Below are 22,235 nucleotides of genomic sequence, written 5' to 3'. Positions count from 1 at the left end.
CAACACCACAGTGTGACGCATCAGAAAACACTGCTGCATAAAAAAATAAAAGTGTTCTAAGATAACCCTTTCATCGTATGTTGACGACACCATTGTGTTCTTTAAGTTATTCTCTTGTTTGCTGAAGCTGGATTGTGAATCTAATACAAAAAAAAACCTGACCTTTAGCGAGAACACTGCTGGTCATGAGGGGAATAACAACGACTCTCCTTTCCCTCCTGCCAGGAATCGAGCTCTGCCTGCCGGGGTGGCGTTTCTCCATGACCATGGTGGCCAGTTTCCTGATGCTGGGCGGTCAGCTGCTGATGCCCGTGGTGGCGTACCTGTGTCAGGACTGGCAGGTGCTGCAGGCCGTCATCATCTGCCCGCTGCTGCTCATGCTCTCCTACATCTGGTGAGTTTTTTTAATGGTCTTCTTTGGGGAGGGAGGTAAGTTTATATAAAATAAAATGATTTGATTTAAAAAAACAAAAAATGCAATTAACATCAACTTTTAAATAAAATATTCACTGTGTTTTTTTTTCCTCCATTTTTGTGTTGCAACTCATCCTGCGCTGCTTAAGTAACAATTAAATCCCGCGAGATCCTCACGGTGACCGAGGACGAGAGGATACAGTTGACTTTCCACAGCTTTCAAAAATGAAATTTGTACATATTTTGGTTTCAAAAACAAATGAAAGCAGTTACGACTTCGTCAAGAGTCATGTGGTCTGTAAATTCTGCAACACCAGAGTCAAGTACTCGACAATACTTCATATATATCCTCGTTACTACAGTATCACAACATATATTAACAGGGTTTGTTCACCTTTGTTTGGCAATTAAACTTCTGGACACCAGATGTCAGCAGTTATTACATCCTTTGCAACTTAAGAAACAACGAAAATCAGTGAGATCCCAGTGATGACTGAGGACGAGAGGATACCGTAGACTCCAGCAGCTTTAAAAAGCTGATGTTTGGGCATATTTTGGTTTCAAAAACAAATTAAATCAGTTACGACTTCGTTAAGAATCATGTGGTCTGTAAATACTGCAACACCAGAGTCAAGTACTCGACAATACTACACATATATCCTTGTTATACAGTATCACGATACATTATATCGTTGCCTCTGTATCGTATGAAAACTACTTTTTTATCTGTGGTTTTCCTAAATATTACACTGACTGCGTCGCCTAAAAAAAAATTAGAACGTTAACATTTTCCAGATGGAAAATTGTTTTCAAAAATGTCTTTATTGATGAGAAAAGAACCAAAAGCTTCCAGATGCTCCAAAAATGACTCAGATCCATGTGTTTTTGCTGTAATCGCTTGTAAAAAAAAAAAAAGTCGGCGTCGGCCTCGCGTTGACTCTTCCTAATCAGGCCAGACGAAAATTTATGAGCACGAACTTCCGTCTGCGCCGAACAAAAGCTGACCGTGCGCAATTTACAGACGCGGCCCATTGGGCCGAGTAGTTGAAACACTGCAGCTGATCACAGTTTGCTGAGTCGTGGAAAAAAAAAAAAAGAAGAAGAAAACAGCTCAGGGTCCGGACCACAAATCACGAGCACATCCAGAGAGAGAGAGAGAGAGAGAGAGAGAGGGAGGAAAAAAAAAAACCCCAGCAATAGGAATGAAGAAGCGACTCATGTGGGTGATGCTGATTGAGCTGCTGACGCCCCCGAAACATTTCGGGGGAGTTTAAAAAAAACGCCCGTCTTGTTAAAGGTAAAATACAGAGCTGGCCGGGATTTGAACACGTTAATTAAGCAGAGATACGAGTCAGCCTTTTTTAACGAGAGGCTTTTTTACTGCGCTCATATTTCAAGTCTTATTAACGAGGGTACCCCTGCGTCTACACCCCTCTAATCCTCCTCCCCTCCATCCTCCCTCCATCAGGATCTTCCCTGAGTCACTGCGGTGGCTTCTGGCCACTCAGCAGTACAGCCGCTCGAAGTGGATCATGGCGTTCATCGCCCAGAAGAACCGGGCCAACATGGAGCTGGACACGGAGAACATCCTCACAGGTAATGACGAAAAAAATCTCCGCCCCGGGCCCCCCCCACTCTAACCTCATTTGTAAACAGTAAGAGGTCGCATCCTCATGCACTTATATGGCACATTGACAAGATTATCACGGTTTCCTGTCCAGTCGCCATGGCAACAGGACCCCTCCGTGGGCGTCGATCGTAACATTATGGCGTTGGGAAAAAAAACTTCATCGCCGAGGCGAGTGGCTCTCAGCCGAGGGTTAGGACAGATGGACGTGGGCTCTCAGGGGTCACCGGAGGTCAAAAGGAAGCAGACTGCTGTTGAAATCGGAGACGAGTTCAGTTCGGGTTCAGGAGACGAACATGTTGTTTTTTAGAGATTGACGAATAAAGTTTTTAGTTTTGAATTTAACAGCAAATTAAACCTGCTTATGCTCCGTCTATATAATAAGATTTAATCAGTCATTAACACACAACACACACAGTAAACAAGGACTGAAAGTTGTGTTGTGTGTCACAGAGAGTGACAAATCCTTCAAAACCCTCCTGGATCCGGGTGAACTATTTCTCAACATGATTTTTTTTTTTTTTTTAGTTATTTTGCTTAGCTAGCTAAAAAATAATCTACCAAAGTGGGCCCTTGACTGTATTAATGTGGCCCTTAATGAAAAAACATATTTATTTTGAATTTATGTCCATTATTGATTACGAGGATTTTAGTTTTAGAACTTTTGTCCTTCGCTTTTGTAGTTTTTGTGTATATGTATTTATATATTTAGGGGAAAAAATGCTTTAAATATATTTTATTTGACTTAATATGATTAAAGTACAAATAAATAAACAATATATTATCGTTATTTTGATAAAATGTAATTTAAAAAAGACGACACAACTGTACGACAATGGCATCTTAACAGGCCTGATATTGGAAGTATGGCGGCGTTGGCAGCGACTTGTTTCTAACGACGGGAAATTAGAATTTCAAATAATATGCAAATCCAAAAATTGTGCCAAACTCACACAAACACACACACACACACACACACACACACACACACACACACACACACACACACACACTTAATGAGAATGTAAAAAACCCTGTGTGTAAGTCAAGCACCAAAAATATTTGCCTGTATGAACATGAAGAGTAAAACACAACAATTAAAAGCATGACAACGTTTATAGTGTGTACAAACACACAAAGAAAAATGTCCACATAGTCAAAGAATTGAAGGTCACACACAAAGAGCTCAAACTAAATGTTAAGATATTCACAGAAATACATGAGATACACAAAAGAGTTACACATGTATACAGGAAAAAATGGACACGGTGACAAACACAATGATAGAAAGACACGCACATGGAGATCCAGCTAAATGTTAAGATACACACAGAAATACACAAGATACATAAAAGAGTAACACATGTATACAGAAAAAAAAGGACACGGTGACAAACACATAAGCACAAGGATTGAAAGACACACACATGGAGATCCAGCTAAATGTTAAGATATTCACAGAAATACATGAGATACACAAAAGAGTTACAGGTATACAGAAAAAAATGGACAAGGTGACAAACACAATGATAGAAAGACACACACATGGAGCTCCAGCTAAATGTTAAGACATGCACAGAAAAACATATGATACACAAAAGTGTTACACATGTATACAAAAAAAGGACACGGTGACAGAAATATGGATTGAAAAACACACACATGGAGATCCAGCTAAATGTTAGCATATGCACAGAAATACATGAGATACACAAAAGAGTTACACATGTATACAGGAAAAAAAGAGACAAGGTGACAAACACAAGGATTGAAAGACACACACATGGAGATCCAGCTAAATGTTAACATACACAGAGAAATACATGAGATACACAAAGGAGTTACACATGTATACAGGAAAAAAAGGACAAGGTGACAAACACAAACACAAGGATTGAAAGACACACACATGGAGATCCAGCTTAATGTTAACATACACAGAGAAATACATGAGATACACAAAGGAGTTACACATGTATACAGTAAAAAAAGGACAAGGTGACACACACAAACACAAGGATTGAAAGACGCACACATGGATCTCCAGCTAAATGTTAACATACACAGAGAAATACATGAGATACACAAAGGAGTTACACATGTATACAGTAAAAAAAGGACAAGGTGACAAACACAAACACAAGGATTGAAAGACCCACACATGGTGATCCAGCTTAATGTTAACATACACAGAGAAATACATGAGATACACAAAGGAGTTACACATGTATACAGTAAAAAAAGGACACGGTGACAAACACAAACACAAGGATTGAAAGACGCACACATGGATCTCCAGCTAAATGTTAACATACAAAGAGAAATACATGAGATACACAAAGGAGTTACACATGTATACAGTAAAAAAAAGGACACGGTGACAAACACAAACACGAGGATTTAAAGACGCACACATGGAGCTCCAGCTAAATGTTAACATATGCACAGAGCTGGATGAAAATAGACCCAAAAAAACATAGACATGTACAAAAGGAGTCTTACATCAACACTATTAAAGCAACACAAAGTTGTTCGCACACTATCATGCTTGGATCCATAACTAAAATGTCTGTTAAATAATCTGATGAAGTGACGCGAAGACAAAATAATGCAACAGCTTGTTTTGAGGACCGAGAACACTGTTAGAAATCTGAGACGATGATCTGTTGACCCATTGATCCGTCCTTCTGTCCGTCACGAGGAGGAGTCACAGTGTATTAATGTCATATATTCAGCTTCAATAATGAGTGGAGGCTACGACGAGACAATCGACCACGAGCAGGAGAGAGAAGCACGAGAGCTACGAGCGCAGATGACCCGAGGCGGTGTTGTGAGGAATGTCGTCACATGAGTCGACATGAACACACGGCAACACAAAACAGTTGTGTTGCCGTGGAGGCTCACACCTTGATTCCACAACAGCTTCATGTCACATGTTTGCTCTCTCTCTCTCTCTCTCTGGTGTGTGTCGGAGCGACGGGAGAGGAAGTGAGTTTAGAGGAAATAGTTTCTGGCCTCATATGTGTGTCAAGTCTTTTAAAGTTGTTATTGACACTCTCTTTAATATTTATCTGATTTAACAAGTTATATGAACAGCAAAAAGTCGTCAATATTACTGGAAAAATAGTTATTTTAACATCATTCAATCACAGAGGAAATGTATTGATAGTATATATTTAATAAACTAATAAGAAATGTTTCTTTTGGACAAACGTAATTGAAAAGAAAATGTAATTCAAGGTTATATTAATAAGGTTAAAGGATTAAAATGTTGCAGCATTGATTCATTCAATCATGTTATTCTTATTAATTTATTTTTATTTTATAAGTTTTTTTCATGAGAACACGTTTGTAATGTTCCATAAAATCTAGAATTTAACTTAATTGATATAAATAAAGTAAAAAAATAATATTAGACGCACATTTTTAAATTTTAAAATACAAATAAAATCAAAAATATTAATGTGGAAACGCCTTTAAAAATGAAGAGACATTACAGCTTAACATATATATACACAAATATATAGAAAAGAGCTCAAATGTAGAAATATTACAAGAAGAACAAAGTCAAAACATGCATAAATTAAAACCCATATATTATTGTTTTACTATATTTTTAGTTTTAAAAAGGAAGTGCAGAATATTAGATTTTGAGAGTAACGGTTAAAAAAATTTAAATTTAAATAATTATATTTTAAATGTAATAAACAAAGAACTGGAGAGAAAAGATTACTTCTGAAAATAAATAAATAAGAATTAATTATGATGGAATTGGTGAAAAAAAACAATATAATTATTAAGTAAAATTAAAAAAATGTGTTCATGTTGATGCACAAAAAACTGACCAAGTGGGGAAAAAAAAAAAAAGCCTTTAAAAGTATCACAACTTCTACTGACAACAAGGCTGAACTCCACGTCCAAAATATTGATAAAATGTTTCCCTTAGCGACGACCTCTGGTGACCCCCGGTCCGACATCCTACACGCTTGTGTCAATATTAGAGTTTAATCCGAGGCAGTTCAGTCTATTTTATCCCCGGGAAATATTTTCCGAGCAAAGTTGTGAAAACTGAAGCGACGAAGAGACGAGACGAGCGAAAACTTAAATATTGACGTTTAATTTTCCTCAGAACTCCAGAAAGCTCTGCAGAAGAAACCAAAGAAGACGTGCATCGTGAAGATGGTGGGGACGAGGAACCTGTGGAAGAACATCGTGGTTCTCTGCGTCAACTCGTGAGTGCAGTGTGTGTCTGTGTGTGAGTGTGTGTGTGATGCTCCACTAAAAAGGCTGATTAACCTGTAAACTCAATAGAACATTGATCAATAAGCATCTCTACTTATTCTCAAGTGGTGTAACCTTCCGTTCTGACGTCTCCACTTCTGTTTCCTCCTCCTCTCACACCACAGCTGGGACCAGGTTTAATTCTGCTCCAGACCAGTCAGCATAAATTTTACATGAGCTTTGTCTTTATGAAACATGAGACGAACGGAAAAAAAAAAGATGAAGGGTGTGTCCACCTGCTTTTGGCTTCCTTATGGTCGTCTTTGGATTTAGTAGCAACTCGCTGGACTTGGATTCATGGAAACTGTCCAAACCTCAGCTTTATCACTTTAATAATATTTAAAATATTAATAAAATGTCCCAAAAGGTAATTTATCATAGAAATAAATGCATGTATTCAATGTATTTAATTGAACACAAAGGCAGCACAGACCGCCACCAATCAGCTCATTTATATATATCTTTTTTAATGAAATTATTTATAGGTTTTAACTATTCAAATTTGATGTTACAATTTTAATTAACAAACCTCAGCTTTATTGCTTTAATAATATTTTAAACATGAAGCTAGTAAATGTCCAAAAAAATAAATATGCAGGTGAAATAAATGCATTTATTCAATGTATTCAAATGCAAAATATCTTAAAATAAATGAAAAGACACACAGGAGCGCAGACCTCCACCAAGCAACTCATTTATATCTTAAAAAATATATATATGTTATTCAGATTCAACTAAAAAATTACAATTTTATGTTAACAGTTTTGCTCAAATTTCTCTTTTTATTGCTTTAATTTTATTTTTAAAAGATAGTCATTTTTGGATTTTAACATTTGATTTTGTTGTTTTTTCAAATTCTCATAAAAATGTATTAATGCTTATTAAACCTTTTTTGCACAATATAATGGAAAAAATGAGGAGTAACTAGTCACAAAAATTTAGAAAAATAAATTCAATTACAAGAGAATAAGTGAGAAAAATTACAAACATTATTATGAATTTAATGTAAAAGAAATGTGTGATAAAAATATATGTAACATGAGAAAAAAAAGATACATTTTAAGTTGATACTTTTTTTTATTCAAGAAAAAACGACAAAGGTCAAACTACTTACAGAACACAATATATTTAAAATAATAAATTAGTTGTTTTTCTTAAACAATTAGGAGACAAAGAAAAGTTTTATTAAAAGGACAAAAGAAATGTATTAATTCAAGTGTTTTTTTTTTTTTTCTATAATGGAAAAAAAAGGCATTATGGGCGACAATAATATTTATTTCTTTTTCATTCTAGTCTAGTTTAGTCTAGTATATATATTTTATTTCTTATTTTATGTATTACAAAATGTATAACTTTTATTCATATATAGAAATTTCTTCTTCTGGCAAATAAATACTCGCAAAAATGAAACCAAAAAAGAGATTAGTTTAAAAATGAAGTTAAAAAAGGATAAATTATTAAGAAATAAGAAAATAAGTAAATAAGACACTCGGGGTGGTTTCATGAGTGGACCGTCCAAGTAGGAGGAGGTGAAGATCTCTCAGACTAGAACTAGAGTGAGGGAATCTGGGCCTCTTTACTGTAACTGCTGCCCCCGCGACACTCCAATAAGACACTAAAGTTCTAGTGAGTTTATGACTCAAGAGTTTGGTTGACCTTCCTCTCCTCCCCGCAGGCTCACGGGTTACGGCATCCACCACTGCTTCGCCCGCAGCATGATGGACCCGGAAGCCCACGACACCACCATGTTCCACAACTTCTACGCCGACTACTACACCATGGCGGGCATCGCCGTGGCGTCCTGCATGGCGCTGTGTCCGGCCGTGGGGCTGATGGGGCGTCGCGGCGGCCTCCTCATGTTCATGATCATCACGGCGCTGGCGTCGCTGCTGCAGCTCGGTCTGCTCAACCGTGAGTCTGGGTTTTGTTCAAATTCAATTTAGTCGTCACGTTTTTTCATTTGAAATGTTATCGATCACGTCTGTCATCGTCGTCTCCTCCCTGGCAAAAACTCTTCGCCTGGGTTCTGGTCGTTACGGACGGACCTGGTCAATGTGTACCCGGAAAAAACTGCTCCAGTACACAACCGTGTTGACTCACTTGCATCTGTTGAATGTTTAACTAGAGTCGCTCGCGCGTCTCTTGTGCGCCGGCTTGTAATTGTCCTTGTCTTTGACTCACCCTGTTGACTGGAAAAACATGCTAATGCTAATGCTAATGCTAATGCTACATTTTAAAATTGTTTTTTTTGTTTTCTCTCCTCCAGTGCTGGGCAAGTACAGCGTTCATCTGAACATCGGTAAGAGAAAATTGTCATTTACTTTTTGTTAAGAATGGATTTGACTCACTTGAAAAAAAAAAATTGCTTAAGTCAGCAAAAGTCATATTTAGTTCTTACTTACTTACCTATACTTACTTACTTGCTTACTTATATTTAGTTCTCTGGTTTCCTCCCACAATCTAAACAGAGGTTCATCTCTGACTCTAACTAGTTTATGGGTATTGGACTTTTTCCCTGCCCTTCACCCTGAGTAGCTGGGATAGGCTAAAGGAAATGAATGAGTCGGCCATTTTTTTGATCCGTATTTTCACAATGATTTCAAGAAATTCTTAATCGGGTTTAAATAATTTATGGAAATGAAAACGGTCCAAACCTCAGCTTTATAACTTTAATAGTATTTAAATTATTAAGAAAATGTCCCCAAAAGGTAATTTACCAGAGAAATAAATTCATTTATTGAATGTTTATAATTGAACACAAAGCCAGCACAGACCAGCTCATTTATCTACTTTTCTTTTAAAGAAATTATTTATCGGATTTAACTTATTTATTGAATTTTAACAATCCTCAGCTTTATTGCTTTAATAATATTAAGAAAACACTGAGATAGTAAATGTTCTTCTCTTTTAGTTTAATTTTTTAGAACTGAAATTAAAATATGTTCAGAAATCGGCACACATGACTCGATTGCCGAAGTCGCAACGGATTTAATTTGTTTTGAAACCAAAATATGTCCAAACGCCAGCTTTAAAAGCTTCTGGAATCGACCGTATCCTCTCGTCCTCAGTCATCACAGTGATCCCCCGGGAGTTTATTGTTCATTTAGTTGTTTAACTTCAACACCAAAATGAACAAACCTTGTAAATACTTGCATGTTAGTTGTAAATAAAACAATTAAATATATTGAATTCTGAACACAATTTATTAAAATATTAACCATAAAAAAAATTTTGGAAAAGAATATTATCTATATCAGTGTATAGATTTATTTTAATTTCGCCTTCTCCATCAGATAACCTCCTTGGCAGAGTAAATATAAAAAATTGATCACAGTGGTCAATAACTCTATGTAGGAGTGATAATCTCTTTATATATATATATATATATATATATATATAAACTTTCACTTATTTGGTAAAAAAGAAGTTGTGTGATTTCCTTACATTATCATTTTTATATATTTTTTAAACTCAAGTTTATTTATTTATAAATGAATCACAACAAATGAATGGAATAACAAACAGCTTTCAGTGAATAATGGACGAAATAATTGTATTTTTAAATCCAGGTTTATTAACCTTAAGAGGACTTTTGTGGGTCCGTCTGACCGTGTATGTGTGCGTTTCCTCCTCAGATCGCTCCGACGTGCTGAACAAGAACTTCCACATCGCCTTCTCCATCATTGGCATGTTCTCCTCCCACGCCGTCAGCAACCTCAGCATCTTCTTCTGCGCCGAGATCACGCCCACCGTCATCAGGTGAGCTCTCGCCCCCTCGTCTCACTCCTCGCCCCCTCGTCTCACTCCTCGCCCCCTCGTCTCACTCCTCGCCCCCTCGTCTCACTCCTCGCCCCCTCGTCTCACTCCTCACCTCTGGTTCTGGTATCATCACATTATATTTAAAATAGTAGGAAGCTTTAAATCGGCGGATGAACGCTGTGGTTCGTTTACGGACAGCTCCATCTGCAGGACAAAAGGTAGAGGTGCAACCGTGATGAAGTTGGTGCTCGAGCGCCCTCTGTCGTACAGTGGAAGCAAGTTCGGAATCGGCTTTATTCGCCTAATATTTTATTGACTCTTTATTTAAATATTAGGTTCACATTAACGATAAAAGGGAAATAAAAATAAGAAAGAAAATACAAAAAAGAAAAAGTAGTGCAAGGACGGCATAAAACATGGACGCCGTCCAAAGACCGCCTCCTTCCTGTTGACATTAACCACTTCCTCTTCCACCAATTTAAGTTTATTTCGAGCCTCAAGTCTGGAGTTGCTGGTTCAAGACCCTGTGCTCTCTCTCTCTCTGCAGGGGCGGGGGGGTGGGTCTGGTCCTGGCCAGCGCCGGCTTCGGCATGCTGACCGCGCCCATCATGGAGCTGCACAACCAGAAGGGCTACTTCCTGCACCACATCATCTTCGCCTGCTGCACCCTCATCTGCATCATCTGCATCCTGCTGCTGCCCGAGACCCGCTTCCAGCCGCTGCCGGAGACCCTGGTGGACGGCGAGAACTACACCCGGCAGCCCCTCCTGCCGCCGCGGCGGCCCGGGGAGCAGCGCCTCCTGCTGACCACGTCGGAGAGCGCCCGGGACTACACCCGGGTGCACGACACGCCGCTCCACGAGGCGGCGGCCACCGTCGTGTCCACCATGGACTCCCCCTCGGGCGACGAGCGGACCTCCGTCGGGGACCCCAACGGGCACTCGGTGCTGCCCTTCTCCGAGACCCCGATGCGGGTCCTGGGCCGGGACGCCATCATCCATGCCAGCAAAGAGCGCCTCCTGTCGTCCTCCCCCGCGAAGAACGCCCTCACCGACCCGCTTTTAGCCGAGGAGTCCGACGCGACTCCGGCGGACCCCGTGACCCCCTCCGTCCTGATCAGCACCACGCCCGTCATCGAGCCCGTGCCCACCTCCACGCTCGAGTCCCCGGACCACGACGCCCCGGAATCCGACGCGCCTCCCACGGACGCCCTCACCCCGGCGCCCTCTGCCGTTCACATCGCGGACATCACCCCCGACCCGCCGCCCCCCGACATCCCCATGACTCTAGAAACCCCCCAAGAAGACTCCCTCGTCCCTCTCGTCGTAGTCTCCCCGACATCCGATAGTGACCCTTGTCCCGCTTCCTCGACGCCCCCCAGCCCGGTCCCGGCTCGCCCTCCCTCCCCCCTCCCGACGGACTCTCTACCTCCCATCCTCCCCATCACGAACATAGTCCACACCTCGGCTCCCGAGACAGACTCCTCCGCCTCGGAACCCCTCGCCCTGGACTCCCTTCACTTGCAGGACCTGGGCCCCTCAGAACCGGGGCCCCTCTCCCTCATCGACTGCACAGTTTCCTCCCCCATAGACTCCTCCGACGTCCTCTCCATGAGAGGCAGCGCTAGCACAGACAGTAACACTGTTAACGGGCAGTTGTGATCCAGCCTGAGAGGAAAAAAGAAACTATCAAGAGGGAGTGAAGGGGGGAGTTTCCAGACTTTTTTTTTTTTTATGATTTGGGGAGCGGCTGTTATCAGCAGCAGCTTCTGAAAGTCACCAGCCGTTAAAAAACTGCTGTCTCGCCAGAGAGACACACAAGGAAACACACAATGAAGTCCGTTGTGTTCAACCGATCGAGCGTCGTCTAAAAATGGTCGCGGTCCGAGGGAGCGGCGAACACGAAAACCTTTAAAAGTGCCAAATTGAATTTTTTTTTCTTTTGACAAAAATTTCGATTTCGAGTTTAAATCAGACATTTTTAGTAACGAGGCGTTTTTTTTAACGTCATCGGAAACTAAAAAAAAAACCAAAAAGTGCCAAAAAAAAAGGGTGAATTGTCTATGAACTAAATAATGGATGAAAAAAAACGAAAATAAATAAATAAGATGAAAAAAACAAACAATTTTGGCATTGATGGTATTAAAAAAAAATAATAATCTTGAAATACAATTCTATTTATATTTTATTTTATTTTAAAGCCTAGAAATGTTTCAAATGGTCAAACCTGATTTTTTTTTTTCAGATTTAAACTTGAAAATAATGATAATCTGATTTAAAAAAAAAAATGGATCCAACATTTTTTTTTTGGCCGATTATTGTTAAAAAAAAAATACATTTTGCGAGTAAACCTCCCTCGTCCTCGTTGTACAGAAGCGGCCATCTTTCTTTCTATCAGTATTTGCGGCGCCTTAATTCTGCTGTGGAGCATAAAAAACAAAAACAAGCAATTTTCATTTGAAGGACAAAAAGGCACAAAAGGTGTTTTTTGAATGAATGGAATGTAATGTTTGTTTTGTTTTTTTTTACATCAAACACTTACACTTGCAAGTTTTTTTCAAAAATCGTAAACTCATCGATGGGTCCTGTTTTGATGATGTCATAGCAAGTCGCACTCCTGGTTGACAAGCTCCGCCTCCAAAAGAATCTTTGGCTTGTCGTTTGTTTTTGTCGCTCATGAGAGTTAGCACTGAACCTTTTTTTTTTTCCAGCTACAGACTGAAAACGAAAGACAACGTTGCATTGTTTTGACTCGAAATTCTCCGATCACGTTACGTTTTTTTCACCTGAAGAAACATCGGTCTCTTTCATGACGTTTTCAGAATGTTAGCGTTAGCTTGTTGCTAACCTGTCAATGGAATCTCTTATTCCTAAAGACACGAGGAAAAGTACGTTTGACTGAAAGTGGAATAACTTGAAGTTATTTCGTAACTTCACGATGACCCACGTTAAACAATCGCCACATTTTTTCCGTTATTCAAAAAAAAAAGAAAAGAGAGATGAAAGTTTGTTGTACCTGTTTGTGTGTTAACAAACTGAACTTCCCGAAAAATACAAATAACTTTCTTTCAAAACTTAATTTGCAAAACTTAAGTATTCTGGATCACAGATACTTCAATATGGACTCAGAATCATTATGTTCGCAATGATACATCTGATTAGCTAACACAGTAGCTTTAGCGAAACATCGCTAACTATGATGTAGCCTAAAACTACTAAACTGCTACTGATACAACGTAAGATGCATAAACATTTTACATGAAACAAAACTTAATATTATTTAACACGTTCAGCCCCCTCAAAAATTAAAGAAAGCTAATTAGCAAACTAGCATTGACTCTAAAAAGCGAATCTAAATTTCAAAAAATTGCAAATTATGAAATTGTAAACATAGTGACATGACTAACAAAATAGGCTATTGTGTAGCTAAACGAAATTTTGCTAACAAAATTAGCAATCATTATTGGCCTAACTTAACATGGATTATTCTAACAATGCTAACAGAGACTACGAATCAACCACAAAAAAAAAAACTTAAAATAGAAATTTGTAAAAAAAAAAACTGTAGAACTAAATATAATTTAAAAATATGTAGCAAATAGTCCATATTTCAATACATTTGTATTCTAGATTCAAAAACGTGGGTAAATTTTACCAAACAATTAATATTATTCGTAACTTCCAGCCCACGCAAAATTTAAGAACGCTGTTTAGCATTGAATTAGCATTAACTATAAAAGTCGGTTGTTTTAAATTACGAAATGACATGCATTGGGATATAACTTAATAAACTAGGCTATTGTGTAGCTAAACAAACGCTTGCTAACAAGTTAGCATTCAATTCTTACAACATGGATTATGCTAACAATGACCTTAAACCTGCTTATCGAACCACAATGTTTGAATAGAATTTTTTTTTTTTTAAAAAAAGCTTTGAATAAATTCCTATTCCTGATTTGTAACTGTGTGCTAACAAAAATCGCCAACTGAACCGCCAACGGTTTCTAGCGTAAGTGCCCTCAAGAAAGTCGGAAATTAAGACGCAATAAACGGAAAGTCGTGACTCGAAACTGACCTCGTGTTTCCTCCCCGTGCACTGACTGATCATGTGTCCTGTGAATGACGTCTTCAAATGCAGCTGGATTTCAAACATGAAAGCTCAATTTTGGATCGATTCAGGGTTTAAAAAAAACGAAAATTCCACAGATGTGAATGTTTTATGTTGATGTGAGGCACATGCATGCCGCGCTGCTACTCAAGCACAAAGCCCTGTAATGTGAGGCGAAGGCGTCTGCGAGGACGTAAAGCAAAAAAATAAAAAAGGGAGTTAAAAAAAAAAGACGGATCTGCTCCTAACGTGTACGACTGACTCGTGAGAAGATGACACAGCACAATAAAAGTGCCGACTAATGCTTCCATTTTTAAAAGAAAAGCAGGTATTTTCACGTTTTTCGACTCGGTAAAAATTGACGACGTCAGCACCAGCGGTAGCGATGAGTTTGCAGGCGATTCTTTTGCGTGGAGAATGATTGACGTTCAGCTCATTTTCAGGAAGGGAGAGTTCAATGAATGTAAACTTGTATCATATATCGTTTCTGGTTGTTTTTTTGTTTTTTTTGTTATAACATACATGATGCACTTGTACATAAGCCATACCTGTTGTTAAATAAACTACTATTTATTGATCGACTATCCAGACTGTTGCGGTCATTGTCGCGTCCCGGCATGCTAACAACACCTTAGCTAGCTGTCACTCCACGATCTTCACAAGCATTGAACTTGACGTAGTGTTGGCGGACGAGGAAATGAAAGATTGTCGTAACCAAATCAATCGTATTCTGAGGGAAAACATCGTAGTGTTAAAATTCCGTCTCTATTTTGAGCAACTCTTTCTCGCCTACTATTTTTGCAAGTACATTCTGTTATACTACTGCCACCTATTGGTGTGTATTTGCAAGTATCTGGCGATACAATACAGGAGCGGCGATACGACATTTTGCGATACTGCAGTAACAAAGATATATTTGTAGTATTGTCGAGTACTTGACTCTGGTGTTGCAGAGTTTACAGACCACATGACTCTCGACGAAGTCGTAACTGCTTTCATTTGTTTTTCAAACCAAAATATGTCCAAACATCTGCTTTAGAAGCTGCTGGAGTCGACTGTATCCTCTCGTCCTCAGTCGAAGTCGTACCTGCTTTCATTTGTTTTTCAAACCAAAATATGTCCAAACATCTGCTTTAGAAGCTGCTGGAGTCGACTGTATCCTCTCGTCCTCAGTCATAGGCGGGATCTCGCTGGATTTTATTGTATTTTTAGCTGCGTAGGATGTAAAGACAGCTGCCATCTAGCGGCCGGAGGTTTAATTGCAACACAAAAATGAACAAACTCTTTGAATATTTGCTTGTTAATTTTTTTAAATATATTTGAAACATTTTACACACTTTATTTATGATGATTAAATGTGACTTTTTATTAATTTTCAGTATATTTTTTTCTATAAAGATACAGTGCAAAACTTTATTAAGATAAAATGTTGATGTCTTGAAGTTGCCTTCAAACGTTGAAGAGAAATTTTCCTAATACTCTCCTGTCCAAAAAATAAATGCTGAGTAAGCAGCAATTACACAAAATTGCAGATTCACCTTAAAGGTTATTCTGAAAAAAGTACTGGATCATGTTTATAGTTTCGGAAGATGAGGATCAGCACCTCCAATTCATCTCGAGAACGTCCTGTTGTGTGAGTGAAAACGTTGTAAACTAAACCATCTTAACTCGGTCATAATTCGCAGATTTTGAATGTTTTTTTTCATGCATCATGACTAGACTGACGACGCATTGCAGTGTCGCCACCTGTAATTGGTCCAATTTTATTTAATTATTATTTGTGTTGTCATGTTTTTTCCTGGCAACGCAACTCAAGTTAATCGAGTTTAACTGGTTACCAAGTGCGGTCACCGAGCACCCAGCAATACCAGGTGGTCGTAATGTTCCGACTCATTTTTGTGGCGCATCCGTGTGACTGTATCTGTGCCACCGTGAGCATAAACCCGTGGGAGGAGAGTGATGATGCTGCAGATTCTTCTCCTCCACTGCATCAACCTGCCGCCGCTCTGATTGGTCGCAGGAAGCCCGTGACATCAGCGAGTGAGGCTCCATCCATCCCTCGCCTGCCTCCGCCGTCGCCGTTGGAAATGCTGATTCACTAGAAAAGCCCACGGACTGAGAGGAGCGTCCACAGCAGCCGAGCCATGAGGGAGATCGTCCACATCCAGGCGGGTCAGTGCGGGAACCAGATTGGAGCCAAGGTCAGATGTTTTAAATGAAAAAACGAAATATTTTAAAAATGTTTTTTTTTGTTTGTTTTTTTTTGGTCCGTGCTGGGGTGTGGCGTTCAGGGACACACCGCAGTGACCCTTGATGCTGCCGCTGTGGATACTGCAGTTTTGATAGAAGCTATAACTTCACGAAAATGTATTTGTTTTTTGTTGTGTTTTTTTTGTTAGTTCTGGGAGGTGATCAGTGACGAACATGGCATCGACCCCACCGGCAGCTCCCAAGGTGACAGTGACCTGCAGCTGGAGAGGATCAACGTCTACTACAATGAGGCTTCTGGTACGAACAATACTCGCGATACTTTCGTAAATAAAAAAACAAGAAACACTTATTTATCGGATAATAATTTCCTCTGGATTTCCCCGAAACCTACTTCTTTTCGTCAGGGTTCTACTTTGTGTCTCTCCTAGATGACTCGAGTTTTTCTTTTACTGTCGACACCACCTTAATAAATGACTGTCGCGTTACATTTTTAGCGTGTGGTTCAGGACCACATGCGGCCCTGTGACGGACCTTGTCTGGTCCTCTTGAGCCCAGATATGGAAGATCAAAAGCAGGTTACCACAGTGACGAGTGGATAAAAACGGTCGATCGAAGGGGGTTCTCCTTTTGGCTCGGCTCTTCTTTTTCGACACAGAGTCCGCCCTGACCAAAGAACCATTTCTCAATCTCTGACACTAAACCTCAACCAAGAGCTAAAAAATCTCCCTCATTTTCTAGAGAGAACCATGGTCTTAGAGGAGCAGTTATTTTCGGAAAAATCTCATTTTCAACCTTTTATTTCTCCAAAGAATTCAGCTCCAATTACTAGTGAGGGAACTGGGGCAGGACTGGTATCAGTTTTGGGTCGACTAATTGACCTGGAAATGAACAGGAAGTCTATGCCGTGTCGTGTTATCCTGGCGGCAGCGCTTATTGATCGTCGCTTCAATGTCATTGACGATCCCTGACTTAGTTCTTTTAAAAAACCCACAGGCGGCAAATATGTCCCGCGTGCCATCCTGGTGGACCTGGAGCCTGGAACCATGGACTCGGTCCGCTCCGGGCCCTTTGGACAACTGTTCAGGCCCGACAACTTTGTCTTTGGTGAGATCCTGCCTACAGCGTTTCAATCAACAGCAACATTTTATTTAAATACGTTTAAAGGAAACTGGATAAAAGGCTTTCAAAACAAAATGCGAGCAGACACCACTAGCCCACATCCTAGCGCTACAGCAGGACTGACTAGTCAGTGCAGAGGGCACACTAGCCCAGGTAGAAAGAAGACCTTTGAACTAGCATTGCCTGATGAATTTTTAGTGCTTATAAGATAAAGAACCTCTCAGAGAACAAGAGTTACATACATAACCTAGGTAGTTCTAAAAGAAACGAGTGAGCTTTAGAACGAAAGTTTTAAAATGTACCATATCGACATTAGCTTAATCGACGGGTTCAAAGGTCCCTGATCCACTACCAGACACATAGGCAGTTCCATGAAAATTAAGTCAGCAATGAAACAATAATTTAACCAATATTTGGGCTACAGCCAGGATACTTCCTAGACCTCTCCAATTCTTGAGAACTTAGGGTCAGAGTTAGGTTGGTTTAAATGATGCTAACCCTTAACCGTGACCCGCAGGTCAAAGTGGAGCAGGAAACAACTGGGCCAAGGGTCACTACACGGAAGGAGCCGAGCTGGTGGACTCGGTCCTGGATGTGGTAAGGAAGGAGTCAGAGAACTGCGACTGCCTCCAGGGCTTCCAACTCACCCACTCCCTGGGAGGAGGGACCGGGTCCGGTATGGGCACGTTGCTAATTAGCAAGATACGGGAGGAGTACCCCGACCGTATCATGAACACCTTCAGCGTCATGCCGTCCCCCAAGGTGTCCGACACGGTGGTGGAGCCGTACAATGCGACGCTGTCGGTGCACCAGCTGGTGGAGAACACAGACGAGACCTTTAGCATTGATAACGAAGCTCTGTACGATATCTGCTTTCGCACGCTGAAGCTCACCACCCCCACCTATGGGGACCTTAACCACCTCGTGTCGGCCACCATGAGTGGAGTGACCACATGCCTGCGCTTCCCGGGACAACTAAACGCTGATCTGCGCAAGTTAGCCGTCAACATGGTGCCCTTCCCTCGCCTGCATTTCTTCATGCCCGGTTTCGCTCCCCTCACCAGTCGAGGGAGCCAGCAGTACCGTGCCCTCTCTGTCCCGGAACTCACCCAGCAGATGTTCGATGCCAAGAACATGATGGCGGCCTGCGACCCGCGCCACGGCCGCTACCTCACCGTGGCGGCCATCTTCCGCGGCCGCATGTCCATGAAGGAAGTAGACGAGCAGATGCTCAGCGTGCAGAACAAGAACAGCAGCTACTTCGTCGAATGGATCCCCAACAACGTCAAGACGGCCGTTTGTGACATCCCGCCGAGGGGATTGAAGATGTCGGCCACCTTCATCGGCAACAGCACCGCCATCCAGGAGCTCTTCAGGAGGATCTCCGAGCAGTTCACCGCCATGTTCCGACGCAAGGCCTTCCTCCACTGGTACACCGGGGAAGGTATGGACGAGATGGAGTTCACGGAGGCCGAGAGCAACATGAACGACCTGGTGTCCGAGTACCAGCAGTACCAGGACGCCACCGCGGACGAGATGGGGGAGTACGAGGAAGATGAAATGGAGGACGAAGAAGATATTCACCACTGAGAGAACCCTAGGTCCCCCCTGAACAATATAGAATCATATGCTTCATGTTGGCCTGAGCTTGAAACTACCATGTTGTCCTCAAACCGAGTCATTAAACGTGCCTGACGTGAGCTCATGCTTCGCTAGCTCCAGAACCAATCTAGTCAATGAATCTGTATTTACTGTCCCGCGCCAAATAAAAGTGTTCAGACTGGTTGTGTGTTTGATTCCATTTGTGTGTGTATGTACTGTATGCTTGTGTATGTGTGTGTGTAAGTGTGTGTGTTGGTATGTTTGTGTAAGTGTTAGTGTGTTTGCATGAATTATAGTGTATGTCTGTATTTATGTGTGTGTATGTTTGCTTGTGTTAGTGTGTTTGTCTGTGTGCAAGTGTGTTAGTTTGTGAAAGTGTGTGTGTGTGTGTGTGTGTGTGTGTGTGTGTGTGTGTGTGTGTGTGTGTGTGTGTGTGTGTGTGTGTGTGTGTGTGTGTGTGTGTGTGTGTGTGTGTGTGTGTGTGTGTGTGTGTGTGTGTGTATTTATGCGTCTGTTACTGTGTGTGTGTCTGTGTGTGTATTTATGCGTCTGTTACTGTGTGTGTGTCTGTGTTAGTATGTGTATGTACGTATGCTGGAGTTTGTTGTTTTTGTACATGGGTGTGTTTGCTTGTGTTTGTGTGAGACACATTCCATCTGTCTGCACATGGGTGTGTAGTTGTGTGTGTCAGTTGAAGTTGCATGTGTACATACATGTGGGTCGCAGGCGTTTGAATCTTGTGTGTATTCAACACAACTACGCGTTTTGAGAACACATTTTTACTGCTACTGCTGTGTGTCCTCCATTCAGCAATATATGTGTGTTTGCATATGAGGGAGTGTCTTGTGTGTAAATGGGTCAAACTCACTCTCCGTCTTGTCTGTCATCATTGTGTGACAGTGTGATGAGGCCTTTAATTTTGTGTGCGCACTTGACAACATGTTTGCCATCAAGTGAGTGTGTGTGTATGAAAAACGAGTGTGTATTTCAAATGTGTGTGTATGACTGTGTGTGTATGAAACATTTGTGAGTATGTCAAATCTCTGTGTGTATGTTTTATGTAATATGTGTGTGTGTATGAAATATGTGTGTGTATGTCAAATCTCTGTGTGTATGTTTTATGCAATATGTGTGTGTCAAACTGTTTGTTTCAAATCGTTGTGTGTATGTTTTATGCAATATGTGTGTGTCAAACTGTTTGTTTCAAATCGTTGTGTGTGTGTATGTATGTGAGTGTAGGTAAGTGTGTGTGACAAATCTGTGTGTGTGTGTGTGTGTGTGTGTGTGTGTGTGTGTGTGTGTGTGTGTGTGTGTGTGTGTGTGTGTGTGTGTGTGTGTGTGTGTGTGTGTGTGTGTGTGTGTGTGTGTGTGTCAAATGTGCGTGGGTGTGTGCATGTATGTGAGTGTGTGTGTGTGTGCATGTATGTGAGTGTAGGTGAGTGTGTGGGTGTGTGCATGTATGTGAGTGTAGGTGAGTGTGTGTGTGTGTGTGGGTGTGTGCATGTATGTGAGTGTAGGTGAGTGTGTGGGTGTGTGTCCATGTATGTGAGTGTAGGTGAGTGTGTGTGTGTGTGCATGTATGTGAGTGTAGGTGAGTGTGTGTGTGTGTGTGTGCATGTATGTGAGTGTAGGTGAGTGTGTGTGTGTGTGTGTGCGTGCATGTATGTGAGCGTAGGTGAGTGTAGGTGAGTGTGTGGGTGTGTGCATGTATGTGAGTGTAGGTGAGTGTGTGGGTGTGTGCATGTATGTGAGTGTAGGTGAGTGTGTGGGTGTGTGCATGTATGTGAGTGTAGGTGAGTGTGTGTGTGTGTCCATGTATGTGAGTGTAGGTGAGTGTGTGTGTGTGTGTGTGCATGTATGTGAGTGTATGTGAGTGTAGGTGAGTGTGTGTGCGTCAAAAGTGTGTGGGTGTGTCCATGTATGTGAGTGTAGGTGAGTGTGTGGGTGTGTCCATGTATGTGAGTGTAGGTGAGTGTGTGTGTGTGTGTGTGTGTGTGTGCATGTATGTGAGTGTAGTTGAGTGTGTGTGTGTGTGTGTGCATGTATGTGAGTGTAGGTGAGTGTGTGTGTGTGTGTGCATGTATGTGAGTGTGTGTGTGTGTGTGCATGTATGTGAGTGTAGGTGAGTGTGTGGGTGTGTGCATGTATGTGAGTATGTATGTGAGTGTAGGTGAGTGTGTGTGCGTCAAAAGTGTGTGGGTGTGTCCATGTATGTGAGTGTAGGTGAGTGTGTGGGTGTGTCCATGTATGTGAGTGTAGGTGAGTGTGTGTGTGTGTGTGTGCATGTATGTGAGTGTAGGTGAGTGTGTGTGTGTGTGCATGTATGTGAGTGTAGGTGAGTGTGTGTGTGTGTGTGTGCATGTATGTGAGTGTAGGTGAGTGTGTGTGTGTGTGTGCATGTATGTGAGTGTAGGTGAGTGTGTGTGTGTGTGTGCATGTATGTGAGTGTAGGTGAGTGTGTGGGTGTGTGCATGTATGTGAGTGTAGGTGAGTGTGTGGGTGTGTGCATGTATGTGAGTGTAGGTGAGTGTGTGGGTGTGTGCATGTATGTGAGTGTAGGTGAGTGTGTGGGTGTGTGCATGTATGTGAGTGTAGGTGAGTGTGTGGGTGTGTCCATGTATGTGAGTGTAGGTGAGTGTGTGGGTGTGTGCATGTATGTGAGTGTAGGTGAGTGTGTGGGTGTGTGCATGTATGTGAGTGTAGGTGAGTGTGTGTGTGTGTGCATGTATGTGAGTGTAGGTGAGTGTGTGGGTGTGTGTGTGCATGTATGTGAGTGTAGGTGAGTGTGTGTGTGTGTGCATGTATGTGAGTGTAGGTGAGTGTGTGTGTGTGTGCATGTATGTGAGTGTAGGTGAGTGTGTGTGCGTCAAAAGTGTGTGGGTGTGTGCATGTATGTGAGTGTAGGTGAGTGTGTGTGCGTCAAAAGTGTGTGGGTGTGTGCATGTATGTGAGTGTAGGTGAGTGTGTGGGTTTGTGCATGTATGTGAGTGTAGGTGAGTGTGTGGGTGTGTGCATGTATGTGAGTGTAGGTGAGTGTGTGTGTGCGTCAAAAGTGTGTGGGTGTGTGCATGTATGTGAGTGTAGGTGAGTGTGTGGGTGTGTGCATGTATGTGAG

At 41.4% G+C, this 22,235-nt stretch overlaps 2 protein-coding genes across 3 annotated transcripts in view; both read left to right on the top strand.

Moving 5' to 3' along the window:
* The window catches only part of LOC148063833 (solute carrier family 22 member 23-like), a 46,187-nt gene extending 31,768 nt beyond the window's left edge, over positions 1-14,419 (top strand). The window contains exons 4-10 of the mRNA XM_087811293.1: positions 226-394; positions 1,883-2,010; positions 6,171-6,273; positions 7,998-8,233; positions 8,589-8,621; positions 9,958-10,081; positions 10,629-14,419. Coding sequence (XP_087667419.1) covers positions 226-394; positions 1,883-2,010; positions 6,171-6,273; positions 7,998-8,233; positions 8,589-8,621; positions 9,958-10,081; positions 10,629-11,742 — 1,907 coding nt within the window. The 3' untranslated portion in view covers positions 11,743-14,419. The remainder of the gene's footprint in view (positions 1-225; positions 395-1,882; positions 2,011-6,170; positions 6,274-7,997; positions 8,234-8,588; positions 8,622-9,957; positions 10,082-10,628) is intronic.
* Positions 14,420-16,270: 1,851 nt separating this feature from the next.
* On the top strand, positions 16,271-19,301 carry LOC148063832 (tubulin beta-2A chain). Of its 2 annotated transcripts, none has more exons than XM_087810650.1 (4): positions 16,271-16,389; positions 16,588-16,690; positions 17,387-17,503; positions 18,036-19,301. In XM_087810650.1, exons 1-4 carry the CDS (start codon positions 16,333-16,335, stop codon positions 19,106-19,108), a joined length of 1,350 nt encoding a protein of 449 aa, XP_087666776.1. In that variant the 5' UTR covers positions 16,271-16,332; the 3' UTR covers positions 19,109-19,301. The 2 variants fall into 2 exon arrangements, with proteins under 2 accessions (XP_087666776.1, XP_087666775.1); XM_087810649.1 differs by having other exon boundaries at positions 16,588-16,696; positions 17,393-17,503.
* Positions 19,302-22,235: the final 2,934 nt, after the last annotated feature.

The sequence above is a fragment of the Callionymus lyra genome, chromosome 16, assembly GCF_982586985.1.
Source record: "Callionymus lyra chromosome 16, fCalLyr1.hap1.1, whole genome shotgun sequence".
Lineage (NCBI taxonomy): Eukaryota > Metazoa > Chordata > Actinopteri > Syngnathiformes > Callionymidae > Callionymus > Callionymus lyra.
This window is presented reverse-complemented; position numbering and strand designations above follow the sequence as displayed.

Bases quoted from the DNA above. Each gene is read 5' to 3' on its own strand.
- LOC148063832 (XM_087810650.1), top strand. From the start codon at position 16,333: ATGAGGGAGATCGTCCACATCCAGGCGGGTCAGTGCGGGAACCAGATT. The intron at 16,390-16,587 runs GTCAGATGTTTT...TTTTTTTGTTAG, and splicing joins GGAACCAGATTGGAGCCAAG to TTCTGGGAGGTGATCAGTGA. The intron at 17,504-18,035 runs GTGAGATCCTGC...CGTGACCCGCAG, and splicing joins GCCCGACAACTTTGTCTTTG to GTCAAAGTGGAGCAGGAAAC.